This window comes from Microcaecilia unicolor, chromosome 4 (assembly GCF_901765095.1).
Source record: "Microcaecilia unicolor chromosome 4, aMicUni1.1, whole genome shotgun sequence".
NCBI lineage: Eukaryota > Metazoa > Chordata > Amphibia > Gymnophiona > Siphonopidae > Microcaecilia > Microcaecilia unicolor.
The window spans coordinates 239728006-239749179 of NC_044034.1; the positions used below are offsets into that span (position 1 = coordinate 239728006).

At 40.0% G+C, this 21174-nt stretch overlaps 1 protein-coding gene across 1 annotated transcript in view; it reads left to right on the forward strand.

Moving 5' to 3' along the window:
- Positions 1-21174, forward strand: part of DOCK9 (dedicator of cytokinesis 9) — a 719745-nt gene that overhangs the window by 341567 nt on the left and 357004 nt on the right. Inside the window, 7 exon segments of the mRNA XM_030201354.1 lie at positions 3140-3222; positions 4529-4651; positions 9804-9883; positions 9972-10159; positions 10284-10349; positions 18090-18182; positions 20877-21000. Coding sequence (XP_030057214.1) covers positions 3140-3222; positions 4529-4651; positions 9804-9883; positions 9972-10159; positions 10284-10349; positions 18090-18182; positions 20877-21000 — 757 coding nt within the window.

A 21174-nucleotide genomic window follows, 5' to 3' on the forward strand; every position in this document is an offset into this window, starting at 1 on the left:
GGTCATCGCCACTATGCTGAGAGCGAGGAAGCGCTCTACTTCTACTGCTTACGCCAGGGTTTGGCGTATCTTTGCAGCGTGGTGTGAAGCAGGCTCACTTTCTCCCTTCACTGCTCCAATTGCTTCAGTGTTGGCGTTCCTGCAAGAAGGTCTGGAGAAAGGCCTGTCGCTCAGTTCCCTTAAAGTCCAGGTAGCGGCTCTGGCTTGCTTCAGGGGCCGCCTGAAGGGTGCTTCCCTGGCTTCACAGCCAGATGTGGTGCGCTTTCTCAAGGGAGTTAATCACCTGCGCCCTCCTCTGCACTCAGTGGTGCCTGCGTGGAATCTCAACCTGGTGCTAAGAGCATTGCAGAAGCCGCCTTTTGAACCCTTGTCGAGGGCATCTCTGAAAGACCTGACGTTGAAAGCAGTCTTTTTGGTGGCTATCACTTCAGCCAGAAGAGTTTCCGAGCTCCAGGCGCTCTCATGTCGAGAGCCTTTTCTGCAGTTCACTGAGGCAGGAGTGACTATTCGCACAGTGCCTTCCTTCCTGCCCAAGATTGTTTCTCGCTTCCATGTGAATCAGCAGCTCTGTCTCCCTTCCTTTCGTAGGGAGGACTACCCAGAGGAGTACTCTGCTCTTAAATATCTGGATGTGAGACGAATCATCATCAGATACTTGGAAGTGACCAATGATTTCCGGAAATCGGATCATCTGTTTGTCCTGTTTGCAGGTCCTCGTAAGGGTCTGCAGGCTGCTAAGCCTACAGTGGCAAGATGGGTCAAGGAAGCCATTGCAGCGGCTTATGTGGCCGCGGGGAAGGTGCCGCCTATCCAGCTGAAGGCTCACTCCACGAGAGCTCAGGCGGCCTCGATGGCAGAGGCCGGATCCGTCTCCTTGGAAGAGATATGCAAGGCGGCAACGGGGCTTCGGCTCATACATTCTCCAAGCATTACCGTTTGACTGTGGCTGCACGGGCGGAGGCCCGGTTTGGAGCTTCAGTGTTGAGGTCAGGGATTTCTATGTCCCGCCCTGGGTGAGTACTGCTTCGGTACATCCCACCAGTCTATGGATTGATCAGCTTGATGATATGGAAGGTAAAATTATGTATAATCATACCTGATAATTTTCTTTCCATTAATCATAGCTGATCAATCCATAGCCCCTCCCAGATATCTGTACTGTTTTTATTCTGGTTGCATTTCAGGTTCAAGTTTAGTCTTCAGTTACTTCAGAAAGACTTCGCGTTCAAGTTCTTCCTTCACTTGGATTCTTGAAGAGTTGAGACGAGTTTGTGTTACAGTGAGCTGCTGCATTCCTCTCCCCTCCGTTTTACGGGGCTGGATTGAGACCTAAATTCTGCCAGCACTCCCTCCCGCTTCGTGCGGCTGTAGGGCAGCTTTGTACCCCTCCCGCTTCGGCGGTGTTCGGGTCAGTCAGCTCCTCCCGCGGTTGCGGTTGCAGGATAAGCCAGATCCCCCCGCATCGGCGGGTGTGGTGTCCCTCCCCCGCTCCGCGGGGATGAGCTGGACGGATTCCCCTCCCCCACTTGTGTGGGGATGAGCTGGGTTACTTCCCCTCCCCCGTTTCGGCGGTGGTGAGCTGGGCAGAGTGTCCCTTTGTGGGTGTAATTCTCTAAGTGCTGAGTCCTGCGGATGGAGCTTTGATATCGACATACTGAGGAGTTTCCGGCAGCACATGACCACATATAGGGAGGCAAAAGTTTGCTCTCTATCTCCACCTGCTGGTAGATGGACACAACCCACCAGTCTATGGATTGATCAGCTATGATTAATGGAAAGAAAATTATCAGGTATGATTATACATAATTTTACCTTATTTTATTCGTTTGTTACATTTGTTTCCTACATTTTCCCACCTATTTGCAGGCTCAATGTGGTTTACATAGTACCGTAAAGGCGTTCGCCAATTCCGGTAAAGAAAAGGGTAGATATGGTTAATCTTCTTGAACATAAGGGTTTCCTCACAATGTATGATATTGAGTTTTTAGCAGGTTACTCCTGCTACTACTTATCATTTCTATAGTGCTACTAGATGATGAATACCTTCTTTATGCACATTACCTCAAATACATAATCATTTTCTGCACCACACAATAGACCTATAGTTGTTTATTACTTTTATAACCCACTTATCACCTAAGTGGGGTACAAGCAAACATACATAAAAATATACATAACAAATAAGGAAGATTATGTGTTTTAAAATTTTATATGCTATTTTAATAGAATGATTGAATTTAGGTTAAAAATACAAATTATATGTAATTATGGATTTCAAAGTTTTTTTGATTTTCAATATACTATTTTATAAATGAAAAGTTTTTTGATTGGAGGTTATGAGATTTGAATATGTGTCAGTTTAATACTACATTGGGAGGGTTAAATGCAAAGTAATGCCTTCAACTCCATAATTCCTCAACAGATAGCAGCACTGATGCTATACACATGCTCGTTTGTTCTTTGAAAACTCTTCCTTCATCTCGGCTGGCAAGATGTGTCTGTGCGACAAGGCTGATTTGCTGTTTATAAACTGGAAGCACGCAGTGAGCACTTGGTGCCAATCAAGGTCACAATTACCTGGCAAGATCCCAAAAAAGTACAAAACATTTTATGCTGCTTATCCCAGAAAAAACTAGTCCATTGTCAGCAGAAATGTGTAACGAATAGTGGTGATTATGTAGCAGTGTAAACACATGTAATAATAAGAGCATGTTTGAAGCATTTTTTTGTTATGGTATTTTCATGTAATCAAATGTTATTGAGGTGAAGGCATTACTTTGTTTATCCCTCATATGATTGTGAAATTATAATAAATTACTTACATTCATAATGAAAGGGTTAAACAGAAATTTATTGGTACTTGATAGAGAGGAGTTTTGCAGTTTTTAGGTTATTAGTAATTTTTACAGAGAATTTTATGTATCCCTAATGCTGGATTTTACTGAAACATGGCCATGTTGGGCTTTATGGATTACCTGTTTATTTCAACTACTATTGGAACTTTGATGCCCCTTGGGGATCTGCCATTTTTTTTCTTTTCCATTGGTTGTGGACCTTTGTCTGTTTTTGTTCTTTGCCTCTTTGTCTGTTTTTGTTCTTTGCCTCTTTGCTTCATCATTTTTTTCTTTATGTACTGCAGGTTGCACAGAAGGTGTTGAAAAATGCTAAACAGGCGTGTCACAGGCTTGGACAATACAGAATGCCCTTTGCTTGGGCTGCAAGGTAAAACAAATTTTCATTGTAAGAAATGTAATGGTTTAGTTCAATCTGTAGTTTAATTTTCATGACTTCTACTTTTTGAGGCAGTATATAATTATTGTCATTTTCCACTTGTAGCTTCAGTCTTTTTGGTATTTTGATTAGGGTCAGAATCACTATGACTAATGCAAATTATTTGCCTACATTGTTCCAAGTTACTCTTTCCCTGCCTTTTTAAAATATATTCATATCAGGTCAAGGTTAAACTTTCTGGAGGACCATAGGCAAACAAGCACATAAGGCACTCAGAGATTTTTAAACCCCCTTGTCCTTTGATACAATCACATCCTTTCCCCCCTCCCCCAATCCCCTTCATCGAACAGGAGTCAGTGACCTATAATTCATATGGGCTGCTGCTGCTTCCTTCTCTTATATGGAACTGTGTAATGCTGGTGGGTCTTGCAAACTGCGGGTTTCCACATGGTTTTGACAGGAGAGGAAACTCAGCAGAGAAGAAAGTATCAGGAGGTAAGAAGCACTGCTTGGCAACTCATACTGTTTGCAGAACAGTGCACAGGGGGGTGAGGAGGATGAACAGACTTTTGCGGGTGACAGCGGTGCTGGTCCTGCTCATCTCTTATGAGTGGAAGCTGACTTAAGAGGATAGAAATATGGTGATATACTGGTGGAGTTTTACACTGTTATACTCTGCAGTTATTCTTAGTGTCAAACTTCAATATAGAATTGAGCCATGCTTCCTTGAGGCAGATGATAGCTAGCACCTGAGAACAGCTTAATAATGGGTGAGAAGAGGAGGATAATAGGGGAAGTAATTGAAAGAAGTTGAGACCATATTTATTTGGATTTGCTCACACCTTTTTAGTAGTAGGCCAGTATGCCTAGCAGGTGAAGCATGGAAATAGCACTTTGGACAGAGCCTTAATAAATGTTTAGACCATAAACATTTGCTTAGTTTGTCTATACCTTAATTCTGCCTTGATGGAGTGGAGGCTGTTTTAGAATACAGTCATCAGAATGGGAACTTATTCTTGACTGAAAATGTGTTATTTATTTATTGCATTTGTATCCCACATTTTCCCACCTATTTGCGGGTTCAGTGTGGCTTACAATACATTGTGAATGGTGGAAATACAGTTTGTTACAACTCGGTTATGGATTACATTGTGAGTGGTTGTGCGAAAACAAAGTTAAAGTGTCGTTAAGGGAATAGAACAATGGAGAAGAACAATGGAATGTACTTGTGTGTCAACATAATGGAACCTTAAAAGAAAAAAAAACAAAGCAAAAAACACTGTACTTTTATTTTCAGAACTTTGTTTAAAGATACCTTGGGGACCCTGGACAAAAATGCAAGGTTTTCTGCTCTCTACAAGCAAGACAGTAACAAGCTGTCAAATGAAGATATGCTTAAGTTTTTAGTAGATTTCAGAAAGTAAGTTTACAACTATTTAATACCTTTTGCCTTTGAAAACAAATGCAAACTTTTTTTCAGGTCTAATCCTAAGGCTGTATTGTGCCTTTGCAAATATAATCAGGTGTAGCACTATGTTGTGTTGATAAATCTGTGGAACTGGAAGCTTTTAGTGCCCGATATGCAGCCTCTGTAGCGGTATCAGGTGTCAGAGCCAGGGCGGGGGGGCTGCATCTGCATTTTCCACTCTACTTCTCTCCAGCTACATCTCTCCCTTCCCTTCCTGGCCTGCCCAGCAAAGATCGGGCAATTCCCTTCCTCCCCCCTCCCCCCATATCTTAAAATTACCTCCGGTCTTTGGCAGGCCAGCATCAGCAGCCTGCATTCTGCACTGGGGCGCTGTCTCTGAACTGTCCTGCCCTTGAAATGACAGGAAGTTGCTTCAGAAGGGGTGGGATGGTCCAAAGAGAGAGCCCTGGTGCAAGCTGCAGGCAGCCTATAGGTGGCAATGTTCAGGAAGAGGTGATTTTAAGATACAGGATGGGGGGATATGTGTGAGCGGGGAAGGGAGGTAATTGTGAGATCTTTGTGAGGCCAGGAAGGGAGAGATGTGGTGGGAGGGAGAAGGGAGAGACTGACGGGGGCGTGTACGCAACACACACGTCTTCAATGGATACGCCACTGCCACTCGCACAGTGGGCTGAATTGACTCAGGATATTCAATGCTGATGCATGTGTGTTCCAACTAATGCAAGATGCTGAAGCAGCAGATAAGCGTGGATATACACTTAATCACCCAGTTTTCAATAGCACCTAAGTGTATCCCTGCGCAGCTGCATTGGGAAGGGGGGCCTGGGCATTCTAGAAAATTGTGTGCAGCATTGTATTATAATATGGATGCATGCCCAACTTGCACACCTAGATTTACACCTTGTTTCAGTTGGTGTAAGTCCTCATTCCCAAAATTGGGCACAGAATTCGGTTCATACTGGAGTGCCCTTTATAGAATAGCACTGGGTGTCATTCACTGAATCTGGCCCATAACACAGAAACTTATGCAAAGAGTGCACTCTCCTGATGACAATCATTCCTGAACAGAAAAAGAAAAAAATATATCCTCTGGAAACAAACATGAAACTTTTTGGTTGCCTATACTTATTCAGTATACAAAGTTCTACATAGGAGATACCATGCTTAAAATAGAACCTTGTGATTCTTAGAAAATAACTTCAATGTCAACTCTCTCTTCTTTGGGTTAAGCACAGAAGTGACTGTTAATAATAGGGCAGTATCCTTTGAGTGGACTGCTTGATCAGGGCTGATCACAAAATTTGAGCATGGGGGAAATGGAGGCAAGACATCACCCTCCTGTACTCCACGATGGTGCTAACTCAAATGCTTTGTTGATGTAATGTGGATTATAAAGACATAGGAAGAGAGTCTGAATATTCAGGGACTGGCTCACCTCCTTCCCTTATATTTCTGCATCATCAGCTGATCAAAATAAAATGAGAAAATAATGGGAACCCTGAGCTTCTGTGGAGCACAACCATTCTTAAAAATTCATGTTGGATATTGAATGTCTGTCTATAGATATTTTAATATATCGATTAGGTAGGCCAGACTGCCACAGGAAAGCAGCCATTTCAGTAGCAGTGCAACCAATACTACTACTACTATTTGACATTTCTAAAGCGCTACTAGGGATATGCAGCGCTGTATTAAGTTGGTTTCCTGAAGAAGCTACTGCGAAATGGTTCCGTCGGGACCATACTGTTCTGTGTTTGGATATCGTGGCTGCTATATGAATACTGCATTCCCCAGATAAGTCCCGGGCTTTTTTTGTATTTTGGTTGCAGCACGACATTAGGTGGGCTTTTGAGTGAATATGCAAAGTTACAACATATCAGCAAATACTATAAATCTGATTTGCAAGTTAAAAATGATTAAAAAACGTCTTTAGGGATTTTTTGGGGATCTGTGATTACTTTTTCACTGTGTGCCTCAAAGTCATGAGAAGAGGAACTCTGTTTATTTCTTGCCACAGTATGATTAGATTTCTTTCCCCCTCAAACTAGAGACTGTTGTTGAGCCTTCACGTTTTGATACTGAGTAGTCTCTGAGTACATATGGATAAACCAGCAGATGTGCAGTCTCAATCCTACAATGCATATGCTATACAGATGGACCCTACACAAACTGTGGTTCAGGACATAAACCTTTCTCAGGATCCTTTTATGTATAGTACAAATTTTGCACAAATTGGGACTTAATGAAAATACAACCTAGGGCAGTGATGACGAACCTTTCAGAGACCGAGTGCCCAAACAGCAACCCAAAATCTAATTATTTATCGCAAAGTGCCAACAGGGCAATTTAACCTGAATAACATGTGCCGGTACTCATTATGGGCGAGGTCACCACATATGACTCCACCCCTATGATAACCACACCCCTTACACCAGCCATGGCGCATATAAACAGACATCATTGAAAATATTATACTACTATAGGAGAAAAAAATAACATGATTTTTTTTCATTATAAATCATTTCTGTAACCTGTTACAGCTCCAGTATACCCAGTGCAAAATAAGACAGCAGATGTAAATTCTCAAATTGGACATATTCCAAACACTAAATTGAAAATAAAATGATTTTTTTCTACCTTTGTTGTCTGGTGATTTTGTTTTTCTTTCCATATTGGTCCTAGTCTCTGATTCTGCTGCTCTCTATATGTTCTCTTAACTCCGTTTCCAGGGCTTCCTTTTCATTTATTTCTTTACTTTCCTCCTTTCTTCTTCATTTCTTGCCCTCCATCCATGTCCAGCCACCCTCCTCTCCCCTCCAGCCACCCATGTCCAGCTGCCCTCCAAGCACCAGGCAGGCCTCCCTCTCATCCAGCATCAGGCCTGCCTCCCTCCCTCCCCTCCCACCCAGCATCCAGCGTCAGGTCTCCCATCCAGCATCAGGCCTGCCTCCCTCCCTCTCACCCAGCATCCAGCATCAGGCCGGCCTCCCTCCCTCCCATCCAGCATCAGGCCTGCCTCCCTTGCACCCAGCATCAGGCCTCCCTCCCTCGCACCCAGCATCAGGCAGGCCTCCCTTCCACCAAGCACCAGCCCGCCCGCCATCCCTCCGAGCATCAGGGCCCCCCCCTCCGAAATTTAAAAGGCATACCTGGTCGTGGTTAAGGCGGTGTCGGCAGCAAAAAGTGTGTTGTTTGTTCGGCACGCCTTCGGCCTTCCCTTCTGTCTCTCAAGCTCTGGTCCCGCCCTCATTTCCTGTTTCCGCAAGGGCGGGACCAGAGCTTGAGAGACAGAAGGGAAGACCGAAGGCGCGCCGAGCACACACACTTTTCGCTCCCGCTGCCGATGCCACCTTAACCCCGACCAGGTATGCCTTTTAAATTTTGGAGGGGGGGGGGGGCCCTGATGCTCAGAGGGACGGTGGGTGGGCAGCCTGGTGCTTGGAGGAAGGGTGGGCGGACCAGCGACGGTGCGCATGCCAACAGAGAGGGCTCTGCGTGCCCTCTCTGGCACACGTGCCATAGGTTCGCCATCACTGACCTAGGGTAAAAATGCCATGAGACACAGCCATGCCCCACAAATCCAGCAGCGTTGTCTGTGAATGTGGAAGTGTTTTTTTTCCATTTTTCTAATGAAAGGCTAAATGATATATTTGTAACAGCATTTAAGGTCCTTTAATTGGTTGTACCTTTACAACTTAAGTGTTAAAAAGTAAGTGAGAGTAAGGTGAAGGGTCATGGATTTAATGTAATGCCTTTTGTGGGTGTAACCAAAACAATTTACATATATTATATGCAAGTAATTTCTCTGTCCCTAATGGGCTCACAATTTAAATTTTGTACTTGGGATAGTGTGGAGGGTTAAGGGACTTGCTCAGCGTCACAAGGAGCTTCACTGGGAATTGAACCCAGTTCCCAGGTTGTCAGACTACTGCACTAATCATTAGGTGGCTACACCATTCCACTGCATACTTGTAGAGTAAGATAGTTGCTCCAGTTTCCTGTTTCATTTTGTTTTATAAACCATTTTTTCTGGTTCCTTAAAGCAATGTACAGCACCGTTTTTAAAAATTGCATAGTGGTGTTTTTGGCCCTTGTCACAGTATATATATATATATATATATATATATATATATATATATATATATATATATATATATATATATACTGTGACAAGGGCCAAAAACACCACTATGCAATTTTTTAAAATGGTGCCGTACATGTTTATAAAATGAAACAGGAATTTTATGTTTCAACTGTTTTTTATTATGAAAGAAATCAACATATCCACATCTTATAGACATTATAGAACTAATACAAGTATTTTTTTGTTCCTCCATTATCTTGTAACAGCATAATAAAACAATAATTATCTTACACAAGGATAGTGTGTTTCTTTTTCTTTCTCTGTGTGTTTCATTAATTTGTATTATCCATGAATTCAACAGAACATTGCATTATTGTCAACATCTAACATAACCAAATATTGTGCCACCTTCATTATCCGATATTAGTACAACAAATCCATTATTAGTTCCCACCATAGTATAATGTTGCATTCTTCCATCCTTATACCTACTATTTCCCTTTCCCCCTGTAACCTATAAAATTCCCCATACTTTCCAGTATCGCATAAAGTCGAAACAGGAATTTTAATGGTGACACCCCTCTGCAGCACAAAGACTTTTTAACCTTGTTTGGTCCCTCTGAAGTCCTTTGGAGTGAATGTTTGACAAACAGGAAATATATATAAACATTCACTCCAAAGGACTTCAGAGGGACCAAACAAGGTTAAAAAGTGCTCTGTGCTGCAGAGGGGTGTCCCCATTAAAATTCCTTTTTGGTGAACTGTTGTAATGTGGGGCTGTTGAAAAAGCTGTTGGCCCCATCCTCTGGATCTTATGGGTGGCAATGCTTACTAGCTCAGAATTGACTTCTAGGCTTGCCAGAGCATTTCTGGCATAGCTTTGGGGAGCGCAGAGAGCAAGACATGCTGTAATAAGCAGGCAAAATGTTAAATCTTCTTTAATGCTAGGTTGGAAATTATGTCATCCTTGGAAATATACATCTACAAACAGTTGAACAGTTTTGGAATTTGCTACCTTAAAATATCTAATATTTTTCTTGCATATCTTTCTCCTTATAGGCCTGAAAAGATGGCCAAGCTGCCTGTTATTCTTGGAAATCTAGATATTACAATAGATAATGTTGCTCCAGATTTTCCAAGTAAGTATATTCATTTTTCGCCATAAAAATAGTTAAATTAACTTTTTCATATGTTTCATTTCAATTTTATTTTATTTTTTGTTTTCAGATTATGTTAACTCATCATACATCCCCATGAAACAGTTTGAAACCAATACCAAGACAGTAGTAACGTTTGAAGTAGAGGAATTTGTTCCCTGCATACCAAAACATACCCAGCCTTTCACCATCTATAACAATCACCTTTATGTTTATCCAAAGCACTTGAAATATGACAGTCAGAAGTCATTTGCTAAGGTGAGTGTGTAATGTAGAACATGTATGGAATTCTGGTTAAGGGTTTAAAAAAAAATCACTGATAAGTAAATAGCGTCTGCTTTCAAATTATTTAGTTTAATAGTTTTTTCTTATTTTGCTTTAGGCTAGAAATATTGCCATTTCTGTTGAATTCAGGGATTCAGATGAAGAAGATTCTCAGCCTTTAAAGGTTTGTCTTATGTTTTGAAAATGGAAAGTAACCAGATTTGTTTTAAAGATGGAAATTTAAAGGGAGTCTGCAGGAGGTGTCTTGCTGTTGATAGCAAGCCACTTCCTGCAGTATGCAGTAGCAGAAATTGTCATCCAGATTTACTTGTCAATGTATAAATGGGAATCCCACCCATAATTTGCCCGACCTTTACCCATGAGTACACCTACCTGTCAAAAATGCACTATGTAAGATACACATTCTTTATAGGAAAGTGCTTAGGCTGATTTTTGGCATTTGCATGCATATTTGCACACATACACATGTATATGCTGGTACTCTATTTATGAATGCAGTTGGCATGTAAATATTTGCACCTATTTTATAAAATTAAACTGAAAGGGCTGAATATTGGCATTTCCTGGAAAAATTATAACGTCGTCTGTAGGTTTCTTTTTGTTCCTCCCACAGTTAGCAGCTAAATTTTGGCTAGGCATAAAGCTGTCAAGTCAGTGTAACATCTGCAGACATGAATTTTTAGTTAGATTTGTCTAGGTAGATTGTGATATTTTCTGACCAAATCTCCACCAGGTTTTGTGTCCCAAGTCAAATATCATTATCAAATCCATGTCCATTACACTTGGATTGATGTATTGGTCATCTTTACGTATTGTGGTATGTTAAGAATATACCAATATCCTGGAAAGTCACACTGCCAAATTAGCACATTGGAACCTACCCACTGTGGAATTTGTGGGTTGTATATAAATGTTTGAAATAACGATGAAATGTTCCTGATTTGACTGAAAGAAATAAGATCCTTCAAGGCTTTAATATGATTAAAAAAGGCTAATAAGTCTACCATAATAGATTAACCAGATGTCTGCTTTTGTGCTGAAGCTAATAAGCAGTGAAATCCCCTCTGTGTTTTGCTGCCCTTTCACCCTAGTACATTTTCTCTATGCTCACTCTTTAGCTATACCCAACTGACCACTTGTTCCCATATCAAACTGTATTTTCATCTTGCCTTTGGGCTGCTCAGGCTGATAGACCTATTAGAGTATTGCTTCTCAACCCAATCCTTGGGGCATACCCAGGTATTTGGATTTTCAGGAAATCCACAATGAATGTAAATGAGAGAGATTTCCATACCAAGGAGGCAGTGTATGCAAATCTCTCTCATGGTTATACATTGTGGATATCTGTCTGATTAGGTGTGCCCTGAGGTCTGGGTTCAGACACACACTGCTTTAGAGACACCTGCTCCATTTGCTTGCTCTCACATCCTGCTATGCTGTTGTGAAACACAGCAGCAGCCCTGAGATTGCTTGTCTCACAACCGGATATATTCTTTTGCACACCACACTAGTGGTCTTGGACAAACAGGTACAGAGTACTTGATCTTATGAATTAGGTTTATTTTGTTTAAACCTGTGAAATATACCACCATGACTACATCTTGAGTATTATGTGTCGTTTTGGTAATTTCCTCTCAAACAATATAGCAGAATCAAGAAAGATACAGAGATGTTATAAATATGACAAAGGGGATGGAATGGCTTTATTATGGAGAAAGGCTTAAACAAGTTGGGGCTCTTCTGTTTGTAGAAGAGGTAGCTGAGATGATTCTGTAAGCCTCTTTCATGTGCTGAGTGCCGTGTAACAAAAGTTAATATAGATTAGTTATTTTACCCCTTCAAGCAATATTAGAACTAAGGTACACTCCATAAAATTAACCCATAGTAGATTAGAAAGAAATTTTAAATATAACGATAAAATTTATGTTCCTCTATATACCTTCCGGTTCAGTGTGGATCACAATAAAGAGACTAGTCATTTCCTAGAAATACATAAACGATGCAAAGCTGTCCTATTACACCTTATAAATCTGGTATGATTCAATACAAATTTCTTAAGTAGGTTTTTATCTGTTTCCGAAACTGTCTATAATTGATCATGGAAGATAATATGCTTTGGATAGATTTATCTAAGCAAGCTGCCTGATATAAAAAGAGAGTATCTAAGAGTTTAGTCCTTTTCATTGAATGTTGTATTAATGGATAAGCAAATAATGCTAGTGATCTAGTAATTCTAAATTTCTGTAATACCACAAAATGATGCATAAGATATGAAGGGGTAAGACTGTATAAAATAATATACAGGAAACAGTAACATTTAAATCTTAGTCTGGCTTTTATAGGAAACCAATGCATTTGTGTATAGTATTTTTTTTTTATTACATTTGTACCCTGCACTTTCCCACTCATGGCAGGCTCAATGCGGCTTTCATGGGGCAATGGAGGGTTAAGTGACTTGCCCAGAGTCACAAGGAGCTGCCTGTGCCTGAAGTGGGAATCAAACTCAGTTCCTCAGGACCAAAGTCCATCACCCTAACCATTAGGCCATATTGAGAAACCGAGTCATATTTTGATAGTGAATAAATGAGGCACAATGCCACATTTTGAATAGTCTCTAATTTCTTCAGAATTTGTTTAGATGCTACTAAATAAATGATGTTACAATAATCTAAGGAGCTCAAGATCAAAGATTGTACTATAAGCTGAATACTCGATGTTTAAATCTTTTTATTGACAAGAACACAGAATCCAATTAGAACAAGCATATACAGTTCTAAAAAAGAAAACACAAGTGCAGAAAATCTTCAAATAATCTGAGAATCGTCAAGAAGTTTTACATTTTCCCCCTCCACCTACCCAAACCTTCTTCTCTTTCCTACAGTCCCATGTTATGAGGGAACTATCACGTGAACTCCCCCTGTCAAAGTCAACACCACAAAATAAAGGTCCAAGATCGATACCGATCAAAACAGCAAAAAGTAGCAAAACATCCAAAATTAAGGGAAGCGGCTATCTAAGAGCCAATGTTGGCTGGAAGATTATGCAAAAAGGATTGCACTGCCTCCACTGACCAAAAGAAATGGGTTTGACCTTCATAAGTGACCCAAAGTCGTGCAGGATAAAGTAATGCATCGGGAATCTTGCGTCCATAGAATTGGGTGCATAAGGGAGCAAAAGCTGGTATAGTCCTGAAAAATTACTTTTTGATTATCATATTCCAAACTTTTCCTATGACGTAGTGCCTGAAGTATTACTTGCTTATAATCATAATGATAAACCAGAGAACTACAACATGGGGAGAGGCAGCAGCATTACTCCAGGACCCCAAGTGACAAGTCCACTCAAGTTTAAAGGGGACATCCAGTGTAGAGATTGTGGAATCCAGCTCTTCAGTGTATGCACGAGTTCCCTGTCGGTCAAAGATTCTGCAAGACCCACAAGCCGCAAATTATTGTCTTGTTCTGGCTTCCAAATAATCTAGCTTGCATTCCAGTTGCTGAGCTGTGCATCGAAGTTCATTCGCATCACGAGATGAGTTCTGGGCCTGAATCTCCAACACTTCGACCCAGTGTTGCTGCTCATCAAATTCCAAATTCACACTATCCAAACGCTCACGAGCGGCCTTTGTTCTATCATGTAGATGCTGCAGTTTTGCATCCAATGCCACTTCCACCACAGCCCACACCCCCGACACAGTTTCTGAAGTCCAAATGGTGCTTACTGAGGGACTTGTCGGAGTTGATGGAACCACCATCTTGGCTGAAGCTCTATTCTGCATGACTTTACTTTTACGGGGCAGCTTCGATGCCATACTAACGACAGTATCTTCCTAAATCACACTCCGTCAGAAAGAACAAAACAAAGGTATTGAATCCACCTGCGTCTTGGCAAAAAAAATGCTGAAAAAGTAGCTTTATCAGTGGGGAGACAGAGTGGCTGAACAGGCAGCCTCCACTCCTGCTCAAGGCATCACGCAATCTCTCACTCTGCAATGCTCAATTAAAGTTGCGCAATATATTGCTGTAAGATTTGGTAAATGTTAGTTGTATTGCTTACTTTTTAAAAAATGGTTTTGACACTTTAAAAGGACACATTAAGTTGTAAGGCAGATATTGCTCTCTCTCCCTTTTGGGAATGAGCAACAGGGAGTGGATCTTCCCATTGGGACTTCCCAGGTACTTAAACATTGCAAATGTTCCACAGTTGTGAAACAACAAGTTCTAAGACTCACTGTATGCTTGTAAATACTTTTTCAAAGAGTCTTCAATATTTTTTTCTTTCAAGAAAAAATTTTTATGGAGAAAATGGAGACCTCAGAGATTCACAAGAACCAACTTCAGGCACTTCAAGCTCTGTTTAGAACAATGTCAGTGTCCAATTTCTTTTATTGGTCTCAAAAAAAACTGCTTTTAAATGTGGTGTGCAATTCTTAAACGTGATTTAAATAAAATACTTACTCAAATAGTGACAAAAACTTCCAAAATATAATATAAATCAATTTGAAACAGCACTTAAGTTCACCAGGGTTACCGTTTCACCTGTTGCGGCTTTGTCAGGAACTTGTGCTGTTATTGCATAAATTGTATCAGTCACCAGTTCTTTGCAAATTCTTTTTTCATATGGCTTCTTCCCTCAGTCAGCTATGGCGCTCATATAAACAGATTCTCCAATCTAATTTCTTGATGAACCCTAGAGTTCTGTGGAGCCCATTTTGGGAATCACTGTATTAGACTCTCACTGTTCATCAAGTAGAGAGGATGATTTCTGGTTCCTGCCTGTTCTAGTCCAAAAAACATAGTTGCTGTACCCCTTTATATAAACATTCTTTCAGATAACCCAGTCACTTGCTGGTACATTACATCCTTCCCACTGCAAATCATAGAGGTGTTGGTCCAAAGTGATTATTTTGTGAATCATAGGGGAAGAAAGAAGACCTCAAGTATCAAGAAATGCAATCAGAGACCAAGGAAATGTGGCAGAAAGATTTCCCATCCTTTTGGATGTCCCAGATTTGATTGATAGGAATCTTCGTGCACTCCTGGATAGTTTGCTTTTACACGTTACATCTTAAGAACTCCAAAAGGAAGCTGCATTTCGCATAGTGTGATTACTAGAGTATGTGCTAGCAATAAATCGACCATACTCCACATACCTTGGTTTAGGAATGAGGCCTCATTACTGTCCCAGAATGCACAAAACTCATTTGTAGATGGCCATTCCTCCAATCATACATGCTTGTGGTTTTCATATTGTGTGTTCATGCTATCCCATTTATTAACTTGGAGACTAAGAAGAACCAAGCTCTGTAAACGTATATTTTTCAGCTGTGAAAGCAGGATGAAAAGATGAGCCATAGGGGTATTTAAAAGTCCTATGACATCTGCAGCAAATACTTTAGTACGGTTTCCCTTTGATCTATTGGATAGTTAATTCATCACTCAGTGTTCACTGTGACTTGTCTTAGATGCTCGGACTGTACATGCCAGCAGTGGGGTTCCTAGGGGGGCTGACACCCGGGGCGGATCGCTGATGCGCCCCGTCCCCCGGGTGCAGCGCGGCACCCCCCCCCCCCCCCCGGGGTGCACGCCGCTGGGGGGGGGTGCCACGCGCCTGTCCCTTCGTTCGTTTCCATGCTCCCTCTGCCCCGGAACAGGAAGTAACCTGTTCCGGGGCAGAGGGAGCACAGAACGAACGTAGTGGACAGGCGCGTGGCACCCCCCCAACGACGTGCACCCGGGGCGGACCGCACCCACCGCCCCCCCCCTTGGTATGCCACTGCATGCCAGCAAATACATCTGCTCCCAAATACCCTCATACATATCTTGCAAAAGGCTCTGTTCTATGTTATTAATCTATATGCACTGAAAAAGAGCAGCCTGCATCTACAGTTACAAGTGTAGGTGCTTGTATATGTGCTGGATTTTATAAAGCTACACATAAAAGAGAAACCAGGTAAGGAGCCAGTAGCTTTGTTGAATGTTTGAGGTGGTGGTAAAGGTTGGTTTGTTTTGTTTTATTTATTTATTAGGATTTATTTACCACCTTTTTGAAGGAATTCACTCAGGTTGGCACCATTACTCCAAAATCACAGAGATACCAGCTCCGAATGAGCACACTACTGGCACTTGCACATGCCTCAGAGCAGGTGGTGGGAATGGGACTTGATATACCACATTTCTGTGGTTTTTGCAACTACATTCAAAGTGCTTTACATAGTATATACGGGTACTTATTTGTACCTGGGGCAATGGAGGTTTACGTTTCTCAGGATCAAAGTCCACTGCACTAACCACTAGGCTGCTCCTCCACTACTCCTCCAAAAGCTAGGATGGAAATTATTAGAGTAGGAGCAAAAATCTGTTGCATACTGGGCTCATAATATAGCCTCTGAAAATTTACTAGGGCTGAGTGCATAACCTGATACTCTGTTTCATTAAACTCCCAAATTGAGGAGCACAAAAAGCAGGTGGCAACAGGGGCAGATGTAGGGTAGGGAAATAAGAGATTGGTACTGATTTTCAGCAGTTGGCCCGTAAATCTAGGCAAATGAATGACAAACCTAAATTTATAAGCATAATTTTTAAGCTCCTAAATTAAGATGAACTTTCAGCTGAAAATGTAGGCTTCTAAGTTTGGCTGAAGCTAGGGCACAAATTTAGCATAAATTTAGTTCAGCTTTTTTGAATATTGGAACTTGTATTTTCCATTTGCAAAATCTGTGAAACAGATCAAAATTGCAATTTTTCCAAACTTGGTATTTGAGTTACTGGCTGCCTGTTCAAGCTAGAATAATTTTAAAATTATTGTGCTTGTGTTTAGAGATTATGAATGGATGTGCTCCATCATATGTGCTTAAGATATTATAGTTCTAATAGTGAATTGGACTCAGGTGGTAGTAATTGGCATTTTCTTCAACTGATAAATTTTGTTTTAAAAGAACTTTGGATAAGCTATTTAGTTTCAATGCAGCTGTTAAATGGGGTGCTTTATCTGATAATTTTAGCAGTGTTACAAATTATCTGGAATTTAGGGGCTTAAGGCCCTGTTTACTGAGCTGCGCTATGGGTGTGCTAATGCTAGAGACACCCATAGGAACATATGGGGTGTCTAGCATTAGCGCGCACTAAAGTTAGCATATCTACAGCGCAACTTACTAAACAGGACCCTTAAATCCCATTTGTTTTCATAGATTTTTATTCTAAGCAATGGGGATTATATATGGTGGGAGGAATCTTAACATTGCTTAATATTTGTGATGTATTTGTTTTTGATTGCTTGGACTCATTTTTAATGTGATCTTTTAATTTCTATTCATTTCTTTTGATTTTTTTGGGTTTGATTTTATATGGGTTGAATTATATGAATAACTTTATAATTTTAATGTTTTTGTGCTTTTTTTCATTTTATTGTTTTGTATAGTGCAGGTTGTTTTGCTTACTAAAAACTGATTGCTGTGAGCATGGATGGCTTGAAATTAAACTACACACAATTTTTTAGCCTGTTGAAACACCCTTCCCCCCATCCCTTGAAATTTGTGTCATGGGGTACTGAGAAGTGAAGCAACTTTCTGAAATTGCCATTTACCTATGAATGTTGCTATATCCATGTTTAGATGTTTCAAAAATTACCACCATCGTGTGTAGCAGAATAGATTTCAAAGATGTTATTAAGGAGTATAGTCTTTGTTGGATTGAGCTATAAAATTTGCTTGATCTTTATTTAGAAACCCTAGAATCCATTTCAAAAATTTTGAAAAGTATTCCTAATGTCATTAGTCAATGGTATAACTTGTTCTACCTGAGAATTATACACAACTGTTTATAAATTCTGTATTATATATGGTAAAGCAACAGCATTTTCTCTTTCAAATCAAATCAATAACACTTTGTCTCTTTATTCTTAGTGTATTTATGGCAGGCCAGGCGGACCAATATTTGTCAGAAATGCTTTGGCCACTGTTTTACATCATCAACAAAACCCAGAATTTTATGATGAGGTAAAGAAAATGTTTAATTACCACTTCAACAGTTTTCTTTTTTCCAGTTTCTTAAACTGTAGCACAAGTGCTTGATGGAGGGGAAGTGAGAGCAAAATCAGTAGGTAAACATCTACTTTTTAAGCAGTTTATTTAGGGCAGTCTTTACAAATTATTTTGTACTATCAAAATGCCTAGCAACAGTATATTTAGAAAAGGGAACAAACCAACAAAAATTGGCTGAAAGTAAAAAAAAATAAAAAATAAAATAGAGGATACAACAGTTGTGTGGAAATCTGAACAAATGGAATAAAAGAAATAGTCTTGGTATTTTAATTTGTGAACTATGTTGAGGTATTATAATCAAAATGAATGAACAATGAAAGAAAAAGCTATGAAGGCTATTTAGATCACTACATGTTTGGGCATGATATTAATATTCAAATTATATAAGATTCCTTCAGATTTTTCAAACCAGAGAACACGCAACTGGTATTCAAACACTGTTATGCACTCCACAATAAATAAAGTTCAATAATTTTACTCTCTGTAATAAAGGGGTATCACAATCATACCAATCTTGTACTTGTTCTGTGTGCTGTTGAAGTCTCAAACAGGGCTAGGGCTGCAACTGCTACCTTCTAGCCCCCTCAATTTATTTTAGATTCTCTATGTACCCAGGATAATGTAGACTCTTGGTAAGCTTCTCTGTGGGCTGTCCAGCTTGGAACCATCCTTTCTTAACTCTTGGAAATCTTTTTACCTCCTTTTTTGAGGCACAGATGCTAACTTTTAAGCTTTAATGGATCCATTCACAGTAAATTGTAGGTAGAGGAGAGCATAAGAGTAGTATTTCATGCCTGCTGAAATACTAATTTATAGATACATATATAGCTGTAAACATTCCCTGACTTCCCAGTTTAGCATACACACTAGAGCTAATTTTTGTGCTTGCTAAGAAGCCTCAATGTGTACAATGACCTATATTTCATGTCTTTTACCTATTAATATATTATACATTATGGAGGTAATTTCATAAGAGCACCTATTAAAAATGCTTTAAAAGCCACCTGTTTGTTAAGGCTATATATATCATTTTAACAACAATCTCTATCATTTGAGGCAGCAGCAAATGTTCATGTGTATACTTAACACACACACACACACACGGTAAAGGTATACATGCTCTTCTCAGTATACATATGCACATATGCCCATCCAATTTTATAATAGCCATTTTCTGCCTGTAAAACAGGTGGAAAATATATAGTTACCCCCTTTTACAGAAACATTCTTACATATAAAAGAGGGAACGTTTATAAAACATTTTCCAGTTTTACCTGTAGAATTTCATAAATTTGCTTATTTGATTAGAGAGTAGAGGTTTGTCCGTCCATTGAATAGTTGCACACATTTCATCTCTAGGACAGATGTGAATTTTTGTGTGGTTCTGGTTCTAGGTGCCTATGATGCCTTTATATATAAGGTCTTAAAGTACTAGAAAACATTTTTTGATGTCTCTCTTTTTATAAAATTACCTCTTAAACGTTTTAAGCTTCCACGGATATTAATGCATAGGCACCATGTACTGTAATTTATCTTATATCCTTTTTCCCTAAATGGTTAGGTTGTAATACTTGCCTAATTTGGTATTAAGTGTGCATATTTGTTTTCAACTCAAGCATAATAAAAATTGTTATTCACAAAGTCCCGTATGTTCATGCTCATGTGTCTGGCTTTCTTGACCTCTGGTTTGGAACTATTTAGATATTTTGTTAGTTTGGCCTATAATTCAAGCCTGAAATTGAGGAGAAAGTTAAGCTTTTCTAGATTTGTTTTTCCTACCAAAGAGCACTGCAGACTTTGGCTATTATTGATTGCTGTCAGCTTATTGTATGCACCTTCTCTCAGTACTCTGGTCCTGGGGCATGACAAAGGGAATAGATCACCTCCCACGGAGCTTTGACTGACAGCTGCTTTGGTTCTGTAGTCAGTTTTAATGGCACGCTCTTTAAAAATACCTAAGTTCACCTAGATCTTAAGATGTTACTAGTTGACAATGTGTCAAATAAAACCCCTGATAATTTGAGGTTCAACCATAATGTGCCTTTTTCAATAGCACATCTAGCCAAAGACAGACAGGAGAGATCTGCCACAAAGTGTGGAGGAACTCTGTCCCTACGACCGTAGTACACACTAAACAGAGTAGGGTAAGTTGTGCTCCCTTGTGTTCTTTGGAAGAGCCTTTGACGTTAGTACATAAAATTTATTTAATATACCAAAAGACTTAACAGCTGTGTGTTGTTGCAGAAGCACCTGCCTCAGAAGTCTTATTGTATAATGAATGCGAATATACGCTGTTCATCCAATCCTGCACTCAAGGAGATAAGACAGTATTGCAAACCCAACAGTCAAGAGTCAGAGAGTAGTTTCAAACCTCAAGAATTCACAGCAAATAACCATTGGAAATCAACCATTAAAAAACTGGTATTTTATATCTGCTGCTGAGGGATGAAAGGCAGGGTGACCCCCATTTGGTGTTAAATCCATGAACCACAGAACTATAGAAATATTAAAGCTGGATTCAGTTGACAACTGAGCTATTTCTCCCTTCTGAGAAGCATGCTGGCACATTAATGTGGTATATCCTTATATAGACTAAGGATTTGTTTTCTGTGGAGCAGAGGGTGAAATCTTTGTTTTGTTTTTTTAAAGATTAAAGTAGAGCTGCCCACTCAGCTCCATGAAAAACATCATTTGTTGTTCACATTCTACCATGTTAGTTGTGATAGTTCAAGCAAAGGGACTACAAAGAAGAAAGATGTCATAGAAACACAAGGTTGGTCCTGATCATTTTTTCACATTAAATGTCACTGTGAATGCTTAGTCTCAGATACGGTAGAGTCAGTCTTATTCTCGTATAAATTTATAGTGTTAAATGAAATTCTTGTAAGAACCAGTGTAAATAACAAAATATAATCTTTTGAATACCTTATGTCAGGCAAATCTCTGT